Source organism: Ambystoma mexicanum, chromosome 1p (genome assembly GCF_040938575.1).
Source record: "Ambystoma mexicanum isolate Mex_15411 chromosome 1p, UKY_AmexF1_1, whole genome shotgun sequence".
NCBI classification, from domain to species: Eukaryota; Metazoa; Chordata; class Amphibia; order Caudata; family Ambystomatidae; genus Ambystoma; species Ambystoma mexicanum.
Genome location: NC_090921.1, coordinates 98,060,982 through 98,074,573, shown reverse-complemented (window position 1 = coordinate 98,074,573; position 13,592 = coordinate 98,060,982). Strand labels below are relative to the sequence as shown.

Sequence of the window (13,592 nt, the reverse complement as noted above, 5' to 3'; positions counted from 1 at the left end):
GAGAGGTATTCTTTGAAATCGCCGAGGTGTGCCCCCCTTGCCCTCTCTTCTGGGCAAGAGATATTAGAGACACCATGGAGTACCCACCACACCACCCTCCGTGGTCACGTCTGTACATACACTTCTCTCTCCCTCCATCAGTTACTATCTCCCCTCCCCTCCAAGGCTCCCTTTTGTCCTGTGAGTAGTTCCCTCTAATATATATTTTTGCCAATTAAAAAAAAAAGTCGGAAGGAATATGCTTGCCTTTTCTAGCCCCGCCCACTTTTGCACCCTTTCAGTAGGCCTGCCTCTGACCACGCCCCTCCAAAATGTTTCCTTAACATGTCATAGTTCCACTATTTTTCTTACACTTCGACCACTGCCCTAAACCCTCCCCAATATCACACAATATGCAGTGAAATGCCAGGGGTTATGTCTGACTGGAAACTAACGCTACACTAATTAATTGCCCCTTTTCGCGGTTTCTCAGAAGAGGAGGAAACCGGGCGCTTGAAAGCAGGTGTAAACCGTTTAGATTTTATAAATCTGGTGTTTACTGTAAATGAAGTCACTTTGAGGCAAAACAAGCAGACTTGCAAAAGATCCGGATAAAACCCGGCCTGGAGTATTCATTGGGCGCCGGTAACCATCATTCCTTTCCCCAGAGTACCCCGCATTCCAGGCAGTCTCGGAAGGGCCTATCCTGGTGCAGCTCGGCTGGGCCCTCAGTCTGTAAATAACCTCTGCGATCTCATTCTCTTCGGGTGATAGCACTGCTCACACGGCTCACACAGCACTGAGTGCAGCACGCTTGACCTGCACGGCTCACCATGCACTAAGTGCTGCATGCTTGACCTGCATGGCTCACACTGCACGAAGAGCAGCGCGCGTGACCTGCACGGCTCACCATGCACTAAGTGCTGCATGCTTGACCTGCATGGCTCACACTGCACTAAGTGCTGCACGCTTGATTGGCATAGCTCACACTGCACTAAGTGAGGCACGCTTGACCTGCACGGCTCACCATGCACTAAGTACAGCACGCTTGATCGGCATAGCTCACACAGCACTAAGTGCAGCATGCTTGATCGGCATAGCTCACACCGTACTGAGTGCAGCACACTTGATCGGCATAGCTCACACGGCACCAAGAGCAGCGAGTTTGACCTGCACGGCTCACCATGCACTAAGTGCTGCATGCTTGACCTGCATGGCTCACTCTGCACTAAGTGCTGCACGCTTGATCGGCATAGCTCACACTGCACTACGTGAGGCACGCTTGACCTGCACGGCTCACCATGCACTAAGTACAGCACGCTTGATCGGCATAGCTCACACGGCACTAAGTGCAGCATGCTTGATCGGTATAGCTCACACTGCACTAAGTGAGGCACGCTTGACCTGCATGGCTCACCATGCACTAAGTGCAGCACGCTTGACCTGCATGGCTCACACTGCACTAAGTGCTGCACGCTTGATCGGCATAGCTCACACTGCACTAAGTGAGGCACTCTTGACCTGCACGGCTCACCATGCACTAAGTGCAGCACGCTTGACCTGCACGGCCCACACTGTTTGTTTTATTCACTTTTTATGCGCACCAGACCCGTGGGAAACAGGGCGCAGCAGTAAGAAGATACAAGGGTTACATGGTAACAACTTAGAATAATATGCAATGTGCAATAGACATCTATGAATCACACATAATTACAAAATATACAGTATACAAGGTATAGTTTGCCAGATATAGCGCTGAGTGGTTACAGCACGCATGGCTACAGATATACAATATACAGGTAAAATTTGCCGGATGTGCCGCACGTAGTTACAGCCAGTGGTAGGCGACACAAATCGACTAAAGGTCAGTGGAAGTGAGGTGTTGAATTACATTTTTTCTGAAGTGTAGGTAGGGTTGATCTACTCTCAAGTCTTGTGGCCGTAGGTTCCAGATTTTAGCAGCCTTTACTGGGAAACTATTTCCACCGATCGTAGTAAGTCTGTAATTAGGTATTAGCAGCTCTGGTCGGTCTGAGAGAAATTCTCCTGTGAAGTTTGTCTATCAGGTGTCTAGGGGCGGAGTTATTGAGGGCTTTATGGGTTAGAGATGGCATCTTTAGTTGTATTTTGTTATCGGTGGACAGCCATTTGTGTTGGTGTCTGATTGTGGAGATATGGGTGATTTTATTTATGCCAAGTGCTGCTCTCAAAGCATTATTTTGTAGTGTTTGTAGTCTTTGAATTATTGTTTTATTGGCTCCGGAGTATAGTGCATTGCAGTAATCAATTCTGGAGAGTATTAGAGCTCTGGCAAGGATTAAACAACTGTTATTAGAAAGGAAAGGTTTATCGGCTCTGATCAGCTTGCAGGTGTAAGCCATAGTGGAGGCCAAGGATTTGACCTGTTTATCAAGTGATAAGGTCGAATCAAGGTAGAATCCAAGGGTTTTTACTTCCTTGGAAGCTTGGATAATAATTCCATCTATGTTAAAGGAGGAGAATCCCTGGCCTAGTTTTTTAAGGTTAGCGTGGGTGCCCAGGATTATCAACTCAGTCTTATCATAGTTCAGGGAGAGGCCATGAGTGGCCATCCATGCCTGGATGATAAGATATACCTTGTTCACCAATTCTGTGTCCTTAATATGATCCCCAGAAAGCGGGAGGAGGATCTGTGTATCATCTGCATAATTAGTGTAGGTGATACCTAGATGGTCCAGATCATCGAACAGGGGCTTGGTGAAGATGTTATATAGAGTTGGGGAGACGCAAGAGCCCTGGGGGACACTGAACAAGATAGGCATGGGATCTGTAGCTGCTGAGGAGAGAAGACTCTCATAGTTCTTTTGCTCAGGAATGACTGAATCCATCTGATGGCCTCAGAGGAGAAATGAGCGTCAGAGTCCAAATGTCTGCAGAGGACTTTGTGATCCACTAAATCAAAGGCCGCTGAGAGGTCCAGAAGTAGCAGAAGTACTGTCCTCCCTTTATCTCTCAGCTCGTCGATTTGGGACTTCAAATCAATTAAGGCAGTTTCCGTTCCATGTAAAGGGCGGAAACCGGATTGCCTCTCTCCTAAGAGTTTATGTGATTCTAGGTGCTTTTGAATCTGGTTGTAGGCAGCTTTGTCCAGTATCTTGAGTAGAAACGGTACAGTAGTAATGGGATGCTAATTGGTAGGGATGAGGGGATCTAGAGTCTGTTTCTTGAGGAGAGGGAGCACCCATGACTGTTTGAGGTTGGCAGGGATGTTACCTGAGGCAAAGGAGGCGTTAATCAATTTAGTGATAAAGGGAGACACTTCTCTGGCAGCATCTTTTATTAATTGTGCAGGACAGATGTCACCTTTGCAATTGGAGGGTTTGAGTGAAATGATAATTTTATCTACTTCCAGGGTAGACATTTTGGTGAAGTGAAAAGTATTTTTATGCGCCAAAGGAGGATTATTAGTCTGAGGGATTTTGAGCGGATCCTGAATTTTCAGAGTTTCTTTTTTTAGCAGAATTGTATTTTGGAGTGTCATAATTTTATTTGCTAGGGCATGTTGGATATCTGTGCACCAGGACTTGTCCTTGGTGTAGGTGTCCTGTAAGGCTATTGGAGACTCAAGTTCTTTTAGTATGGAGAAGAGCTCTTTAATACTGGAATTAGATTTAGCTATGCGCTCGTCATACGAATTGCGTTTTGCCTGGCAAACTTCTCTTTTGTGTAGCACAGAGAGAGTTTAATTTAGCTTTATTATCGTTTGAAGGGCAGAGCCTCCAAGAGGTTTCACTTTTCTTTTCAGGATACGTAGGTCCCTTAGCTGTGGTGTAAAACCATTTCTTTAGATGAGCTTTGGGTTTATTCGATCTAAGTTTGAGAGGTGCCAATTTATCTAGTGCAGAAAGCATGATATTGTTGAATTCATGCACTGAGGTACTGGGATTTAGATTTTCTGGCAGTGCGTTGAGGGTGGGTAAGATAGCTGGGATAACTTTCTCTGCAGTAATACACTTTTTGTTTCTAGTCAAGCATGGTGGCGCTAGTATAGGGGGCCATAGGAGTAGGTCTGGAGGTGGCTAAGTTGAAGGACACAAGTGAGTGGTCTGTCCAAGGTAGGGGCATTATGGAAGAGATAGTGGCTAAACAGTTGTAGTCTGCTATCCAGTCTAGCGTTCTCCCCTTCAAATGAGTAGGATTGTTAACTTTTTGAGTCAGGCCTAGCGCGTTAATCATGTTGGCTACCACTGAGGCATTATAATCCGTATGGGTCTTGGAAACCTATGTTGAAATCCCCAAGTAGCAGTGATTCAGAGCATGGTTTGAGGTAGTTGGTAAGTAGGTTATTGAGATCCTCCTCGAAGGTGCCTAGAGGACCTGGAGGTCTGTATAATAAGTGAATGGTAAGTGATTGTGAGTTATTTATCTGGAATTTGGCAGATAGGGTTTCGCATGATTGAAACAAATCAGAAGGAGCTAGTCTGAGGGAGAGGCTTATTTTGGAAATAATGGCGATACCGCCACCTCTTGCGCCCTCTCTGTCTTTTCTGACTATCGTGTAGCCGTCTGGGATGGCTAGCATAAGAGAAGGTCTTGCCGCATTATGTAGCCATGTCTCTGTGATTGCGAGAAAGTCAAGGTTGCCTTCTGTGATTAGGTCGGCTATGTCAAGGGCATGGGCGACGAGCAATCTCGCGTTAAGGAGTGCTCCTTTGATGGATGGGGTCTTCATTACAACTTTAGCTTGGAGGGGTGTAGTTGTAGATGTATTAGGTGACTTTGGCCTATTATTGATTGTTAAGGAGGCATCTGAATTGGGTGCGGAGGGGGGCAATGGCAGCTTAGTATGGCTCGGTTTCCTATTCTGCTGATAGTTGGTTTTAAGGTTGGTGGGTGGTAGAGACCTACGGAGAGGTTCATGCAGTTTAGTTAATCTAGCACAGAGTCTAAGGTTTCTGTTAAGTGTAGCACATGGTAGAGATACAAAGGTAACTGTCTCTAAGGAACTAGGATGTATGGGACGGCCAGAAGTAGCGTTATGCATGTCTTTCTTGGTCGGTTTGGTCAGTCCTAGTGGGAGCTTAGACAAATTAACCTGGCTTCTGGGACCTGTGGGTGAGGGGTATGCCATCAAGTAGAGCAAGGTTATTAAGCTTAGCATTTTCCCTATAGAGCGGTCAGAGTAAGGCAGTGCGTGTGAGGACATCTATATCAGACAGTTAAACAATTAGGTGGGCCAGGCATCAGAGGCACCTGAGCGATAAATTAAAGTTGTACAATGATCATAGGTCATAGAGGTAAGGTAGATAGGCACCTGGGCCAACTCATGTTAACATGAGTAGCAAAACATCTAGTAGCAATGACGTCTCAGTAGCACGCACGAATAAGGCAGTACGAGTGATTCAATTAGGCACCAAGAATGAGCAGCATAGCTGATAGCATGCAGGTATGAAACAGTACAGTGTCATGCAACGAAATAGTAAGGTCAATGTATAGGCTGTCATCAGATGTGGGTGTACCGTGTAGCATGTGTACCGCAATATCAGAACATGAGTACAGCAAGGTGCCGTACAGCCTTACACCACTGATTGGGAGCGGGTTGTGTACACAGCTCTATGCACAAGAGAATTCAGCAGCAATTCTGAATACGCTGTACACAGTGCGGTGTTTCAATAGGGCAAGAAGACAGTAACCAGCTCAAAGGCTGAGTGCAGTACCCACAGGGGCAGCAGTGGTACTTAGGCAGTTCAAACGGTGGCGACTCAGAGGTCCAATGCAAAAACAAGCTGGATCATCATGTGGGCACGTGAAAAATGCAGTATCAGAGATGCACCTTTGAAGGCAATAGCGACTCAGGGGTTCAGTGCAGCATATGGACACGTGCAGATACAGAAATAGAAATGAGGCGATTTACCAGGGAAATAGCTCCAGGTTGAACGTGGTATCAGACAGGGGTGGCAAATGGGCGTATGCACGCATACCATCTGTAAGGCAGAGTGGGGTAGTCGGTGCCCCGAGGCAACGTGCGTGCAAGCTGCACAGTACGGCATTGGGGACCCAAAGCGCGTGCGTACGCTAGCCAGAGGACAGCACCGAAGCAGCAGGCAACCATGGTGCTGTAATACTGCAGCCACTGCACCAAGTGCCCACTCATTGGCCTGAGGAACTCACACTGCACCAAGCGCGAGGGGGGAGGCAGGGGAGTGTGCTCAAGGGGTGCTGCCTGGACATGTGCCCTCTGCAACCCTCGGTACTGCAGTTCGTCTGTGGAAGGCGGCGCTACCACCTGGGTTGGGCTGCGACAGCACAACTTCTTCTGCCGTACCCCAAACTTGAATCTCCACACGGAACCAGTTCCCCCCTCCGACTCTCCCCTCCAGCCCCTGCAACCAGTTTCCTCGGCAATTAACTCAATTCCAGGGGTCTCCAAACTGCACACCTGGGTGCTCCTCACGCCACCTGAGCTCGTGCAGCGACCCCGCCCATTCCCTTCACAGCCCCCGAGACCGGTACACCTCTTTTTGGCGCCGCTGTATTGGCGCGGCACGGTTTGGCGCGACCGCTTTGGTGCGGCGGCCAGTTCGGCGCGCTAATTTTGGCGTAGAATCCTTTCTGGCGCCATCGATTTGTCGCGAGGGACGTTTGGGCGCTTCCTTGCGCTGCTGTGGCTGCTTTTCAGGCAGCACTTTGATGTCCTGTCTGCGGGGGTGACCCCGCCCGTAACACTCTGAAAAGTGTAGCGCTTCGTGCGCTGGACTCACATCGGTGGAGGCACAACACAAGCGTGTGCAAACAGTAGTGTGTATCCGAGGAGGCACATCTGAGAGGAGGCGGGACGTGTACGGGGTTCACCGGCAGAATGAGAGGCACAGAACGAAGCAGAGCCTGCGAGGTGCTAGAGACATATGCAGGAGACTAGACAGCCAGTGACAGAGAAAGACTGTACAGACTGACCTGCCACGAGAGTCGCGTGTGTGTGAGAGACACAGTATGGTATTCAAAGGGAAGAGAGTGCACGGCCCCTGAGCCCCCAGATCCTCTCCCCTTACTGGAAGTAGTCACCCAGACCTTTGTGCTCGCAGTCAGACTGTGGCAGTGCCCTGCCATGCCTGCTCCCATCAGTAGCACAGTCACCAGCGTGGCCAGGCTCCCGCCCTCCTTCCTTAGGAGCGTGGAGGCACGGTGCGGTCTGATAAACGCCCTGCGCCCACCCCCACCGCTCCCTGCCCAGCCCCACCCGCCACTACATGTGCGGTGTCTTCAATAAGATTTCAGAAGAGTTGTCGCATACAGTGACTCGTTTTGTGTTAAGTGTGTCGCTCTCGCTCCATCCAACGCGCTGGGTTTAAGTCCCGATTCAACCACCATTTACAGCCCAGTACAATCTCCTCAACCAACTGAAGGCTAGAAATAGGGTTCCGCGGGAAAATCGGGGTCAAGGCACGGCAGCATCTTACACCCACTGCCTCCAAACTCTGCTGCCTCCTGCACCCACTGCCCCGGAGTCCACTGCCTCCTGCACCCACTGCCCCGGAGTCCTCTGCCTCCTGCACCCACTGCCTCCAAACTCTGCTGCCTCCTGCACCCACTGCCCCGGAGTCCACTGCCTCCTGCACCCACTGCCCCGGAGTCCTCTGCCTCCTGCACCCACTGCCTCCAAACTCTGCTGCCTCCTGCACCCACTGCCTTCAAACTCCACTGCCTCCTGCACCCACTGCCTCCTGCACCCACCGCCCTGGAGTCCTCTGCCTCCTGCACCCACTGCCTCCAAACTCTGCTGCCTCCTGCACCCACTGCCTCCTGCACCCACTGCCTCCAAACTCCACTGCCTCCGGCTGCACCCACTGCCGTCAAACTCCACTGCCGCCTGCACCAACTGACTCCTGCACCCACTGGCCCGGAGTCCTCTGTCTCCTGCACCCACTGCCTCCAAACTCCCCTGCCTCCTGCACCCACCGCCCCTGAGTCCTCTGCCTCCTGCACCCACTGCCTCCAAACTCCTCTGCCTCCTGCACCCACCGACCCTGAGACCTCTGCTTCCTGCAACCACTGCCTCCAAACACCACTGCCTCCTGCATCCCATGCTTCCATACTCCACTACCTTCATACTCCACGGCCTCCAGACTCCACTGCCTCGTGCACCAACTGCTCCAGATTCCTCTGCTTCCAGCAACCACTGCCTCGAACCTACTACCTCCTGCATCCACTGCCCTAGAATCCAATCTCTGCTTCCATATTCCGCTGCCTCCTGCATCCCCTGCCTCCAAACTCCACTGCCTCCTGCATCCACTGTCCTATAACCCACTGCCTCCTGCATCCCCTGCTTGCAGACCCCACTACCTTCATACTCCACTGACTCCAGCATCCTCTACCCCAGAATCAACTGCTTCCATACTCCACTGCCTCCATATTCCACGGCCTCTAGAGGCCACCGTTTTCTGCAGCAAATGTCCCAGAGTCTTCTGACTCCTGCAACCACTGCCCCAGAATCCACTGCCTCCTCCATACTCCACTGCCTTCATCCTCCACTGCATCCTTCATCCACTGCCTCCACACTCCGCTTACTCATGTCTCCACTGCCTCCTCCATAATCCACTGACTCCAGCATCCTCTACCCCAGAATCAACTGCTTCCATACTCCACTGCCTACATATTCCACGGCCTCTAGGGCACTGTCTTCTACATCCACTGTCACAGAGTCCTCTGCCTCCTGCAACCACTGCCTCCTGCATCCACTACCCCAGAATCCATTGTCCTCATACTCCACGGTGCCCACTGCCTCCTGCATCCCCTGCATCCATAATCCAATGTCTCCTGCATCCACTGCCCCAGAGTGCTCTGCTTCCTGCTACCACTGCCTCCAAACACCACTACCTCCTGCATCCACTGCCCTAGAATCCACTGCCTCCTTCATCCCATGCTTCCAGACTCTACTACCTTCATACTCCAGTGACTCCAGCATCCCCTACCCTAGAATCCACATCCACTGCTTCCATACTCCAAAGCCTCCATATTACACGGCCTCTAGATGCCACTGTCTTCTGCAGCCAATTTCCCAGAGTCCTCTTCCTCCTGCAACCACTGCCCCAGAATCCACTGCCTCCACACTCCACTGCCTCATGTCTCCACTGCCTTCTCCATACTCCTGTAGAAGAGGTCCCAGATATGGCCTGCACTCCAACCACCCATTTTGAAGTACCAGGAACGTACAGACCGAGATATGCGACGTATGATGAGCAAATATACCAGCAGACAGCCTCACTAGGGCTCAGCCCAGTGCCCATCAGAAGAGCAATACCTGTGGAAGTGCCAATAAACAGACAACCCTGGGCAGTAAGATACCCATTGAGACAACCGTACCAGCAGCTGACACGAAATGAAGACTACTTACAAACTGTCCCAGAAGAGACCCAAAGGACCTTAATTGAAGGCAAATGGTGACGACACAAGGTCCCGGACAGACGTACAGATGAACGAAATGACAACCAAAAGATGACACGCTAAGAGGAAATGTTATGGCTAAAGATGTAATGGACTTAGAAGAAGAGGCAATGTTGAAATATAAAGAAACATGACCATAAAGCGGGATGAAAATATGCAACTAAGCTGATGCCTGTAAATATGCTTGGAACGCAAGAAGCTAAGGAAACAGTACTGCTTGCTATGCTTACTACAAGAATAGAGTGGCAAGCGCCAACTATATACCTACCTCAATAAAGCACATTATATAAGTGCAAAGCCACTTTATAAAAAAGCAGAATTAATCCAGGTTGCTAGGGGTCAAACAAGCCAGGATTCGTATACCAGCACAAAGCCAGACAAAGGAGCGGAATCGAAACTTAGCAAGAAGAGCTCATGCCTGGGAATTCGAGGTCAACCCAAGGAAGCGAGGAGAGCGGAAACTCAGAAGAATCGAAACTTAAGAGCATAGCAGCCTGCCACGTGAAGGTCGAGATAAGGAGGCCCAGGCAGGTGGCGAGGCCGAAGGGAGGATCAATACACAAATAGAAGGAAAATGAAGCAGATTGACAGTGTACACGTGACCAGCCAGGTACCAACGTCTGATGTCACCCAAAACCTGAAGATGCCATAACTTTTCCTGATAAGAAGCTACAATTTCGAGGCCATCCTCTGCCAACTAATTGCTGCATAGCCCTAAAGTACTGAATGATGGAAGGGAGGCAGGGTGAATCTATCATTCTGCATGCTGCTAATGAAAGTCGATATTTATGCCTAGGGGTGTAACCGACTGTGATGCTGGAAATGCATCGGAGGGACAGGGCCTCCGTATCCTTGTCCTTTACTGCTTTTTATTGTGTGTTCTGTCATGTTTTCCGCACAGGAGTTCATGTGGGACTCGTGGCGGTGCAGTTCTCTCTCTTTGGTTTGGTGAACAGACCCATGGGGTACCCTTATGGCACCCCTGGGTAGGGGTGCAACCCTGTGCCCCTAGTGTATGTTTTTGGGCACCTATGTGTGACCCACAGAGCAGGGTACAGGCTTGTGGCAGCTCTGTGCTGAAATGCCTGGTGCCCTGCGCGTCCTCCATTTTGGGATGCCCAGGCCCCGTCATTTGGAATCGGTAGATTCCGGATGGAGACAAAATGGCCCCCATGACCTCTTGCCTTCCATCACCTGTTACCTTGATCTTTCCGAAGTCCCGGGAAGCCCTGCCTCTGTCCCTTCCCCCTGACTGGCTGTTGGGCAGAAGTTCCATATATGGTAGTGTGGGGAAGTGCCGACCAGACTGGCTGGAGCCTTCTCAATGACCGTATGTTGTGGGCATGCCTGTGGGTGGGACCTGGTGAATGGAGTGTGTGACGAATATGCATTCTATGTTGTGGCTGTCTAGTATCTGGTGGTTGACACAATGGTTGAGACAGCCCTGCCCGAAACCGATATGAATGCAGTTTGGAGTGTTGAATGGCTCGGTACTTGTCCCAATACACATAACTTGTTGTGAGTGTCTGGAGAGAAGTGAATGACCTGAATGCCCCGTGTGCCTGATTGGCTGCCTGCCTGCATGAATGACCGTAGTCGTGATTGAATGCTTAAGTGTGACCCAGCGGAATGAATGGGAGATCAACAGTATATCTGGGGACCTCTCACTGCTAGGAATCATGTTCAGAAGCTGAAGTCCACTACAACGAGTAACTGGAGTAACTGAAGCTTGATCTTGAAACTCTGCTGGGCGAGAAGAATTGCTGTTGCTCTCCTTCGCAATCTGAAAGCTGCTGTGCTTCAAGAACTGACCCAGAGAGGACCTGGTAAGGCACCCTCTTCCCGAGCTACGAGGGACCATCGTGCACAGCAGATCTTTGCCTAAGCTCCCTCCCACAAGCTGCCTACCCGATACGGGGATTGCTGCGGAACTCCAAGGAGAAGCGCCCGGACTGTTGTCCGCCACTGTCGACGACCGCCACTGTCGACGACCGCTGTCGCCGACTGGAGCCGCCATGCTCCCGTTGCCTAAGAACTTCATTGATCCAAGGATGCTCTCCTCCGCATCGTCGCTGCTGTATCCTGCTGGAGAAAGCATGACCATCGATGCGTAGAGGAGCATCCACCGGTGGGTTTCCTGCCACTCCAAAACCACAGAGACGCGGATGACTCAATGCCCTTGCTGGGCCACAGTTCTTCAACTCTTTGCGGTCCAGAACTATCGACACCGAGGTGCCCCGCACGCCTCTTCCTGGCAGGACGTTCATGCTTAACCGTCAACGAGCACCGCTAGGAAGGACGCAGCCACTTCACCGTCGTAGCTCGACCTGTTCTTTGTCAGACGTTCGACGACCCGTGACTCCTGCCTGAAAGGGAGGACACTCAAGAAGGGCCGTCGATACCCCGACGCGGAACGCTACAACGCCAGGTACTTTGGGGTTGCAGAACTATTGGAAAGTCTAGTGTGAACAATACATGGACTGGGCTTGTATCTTTCTTCTATAGGTTGCCCAGGTGGGGGGATCTCCACACAGAACTGTGTCTAGGTAATGGGGCCAGTATTCTGCCAATTGCTCAACCATCTTGCTTTCCTTCCTCTCTCTACTGCTGGTTTCCTCTTTATTTTGATCTGTGTATCATTCTGACCGTATGCACTTTAACGAGATCTGATAACGTTAGTGGTACCACTTTAGAACTGTATATATTTACCATTGTTGATTTCTGAGTACAAAGCGAGTTATCGTATTAGCGTACGTGACCTTGAATATTAATTATATAAAGACTGTGTTGTAACCGATACAGTATGTGGACATTCCTTTGAGGGTGCTTGGGGACTACACTGTACTTAAGAACCAGCCTGCATCACCTCCCTAGAAGGTAGGCCTTGATTGCTCGTCCATTGCTACCATAATAGAGAATCTTGGCAGGGGTCTGTGTGCCTCCCCTCTACCATATAGAGAGTGGAAGTGAAGACCCCCCCTCCAGTCTTTACACCGACCCAATCACGATGGACCAAATAATCTAGGGTCCTATAGCTAGTAGAACCAATGAGACGTCGTACTTTTAGTGATGTCTGACACGAGTGATGTAGAGGGATGGGCGTAGACGCCCACCCGATAAGAGTTATCCAATCCTCACACTCTGTTACCATATACAGATATAGCACCTATATTTAAGTTACCTTTTCCAACCAAAATTATTGCATGACAGACTTTTGAGTGTTACACTTCAATAACGACGAGTTTTAGGTATAAAAGTTACTGTTTGCATGAAGTTCGGGGAAGTTGAAGCGAGACGGGCGATCGCATCACTGTTGATTTCCATGTTTTCCCATTTTTTGTACTTGTCATTAAACAGACTTCCTTTTGCCAAACCATTGAGCTGTCCTTATTGATTGGTGTTGGAGTAAGAGAATCCCACACCCCATTCACCTCAAGGTGCAGCTATCTCGTCCTAAAGTACTTAAGGGTGAGCTCTGATATTATGGGCCTGTCAGAGGTCACTTCGCCCTCCTGTACACTTGGTAACAGAGAGGATGGTTTTGACCATCAATTATTGATTATTGATTAAAATAAGACACCTATTGACCGTCTACACGAAGTAACTCTAGGTCTTCGGCAATATCACAAGTCCTTCGCCATTTGGCTGTGAAGCTTCCCGTGGACAATGATAGTTTAAATTGATCCCAAAAATGCAGTGGGCCTGAAGGGTCCCGTTTTAAAAACATAACCCTTCCATTCCTACGGGCAGCGGAACAGGCGAAAGACTGAAGGAGGCGGTAACGGAGGCGGAGATCCCGAGGGTCCAGAGAGGAACGATGCGTGCGGTGAGTGAAACAAAAAATTTAATGCTTTGGCAAATGTCATAGGCATTAGAACAAGTAAGGGAAAAGGTAACGGAGGGAGGTGGAGAAAACAAAATAGTCAGAAGTAGAGAAGACTGTATATATATAAGGGGATAATGACTCGAGAGTAATTGAATAAATTGCGAATACAGAGGTAGACACCCGAGAAGAGAGAGGATACCAGGGCGGACAACTGAGAAAGAGAGATGATTCGCCTTATTCCTGCGCTTTAATGTAGCGGTCAGAAGAAACGTGAGCTCAGAGTCCCACATAATAGGGGACGACTAGGCTTCACCACGTTTAAAGACGTCATGAATGGAGTTCGTTTAAACTCCATGTCGGGGTACAA

The 13,592-nt window shown here is 49.9% G+C and overlaps 1 protein-coding gene across 1 annotated transcript in view; it reads right to left on the bottom strand.

Moving 5' to 3' along the window:
• LOC138453840 (serine/threonine-protein kinase SBK1-like) overlaps positions 1-8,746 on the bottom strand; it is a 34,935-nt gene extending 26,189 nt beyond the window's left edge. The window contains exon 1 of the mRNA XM_069607001.1: positions 8,574-8,746. Coding sequence (XP_069463102.1) covers positions 8,574-8,746 — 173 coding nt within the window. The remainder of the gene's footprint in view (positions 1-8,573) is intronic.
• Between the last annotated feature and the right edge of the window lie 4,846 nt (positions 8,747-13,592).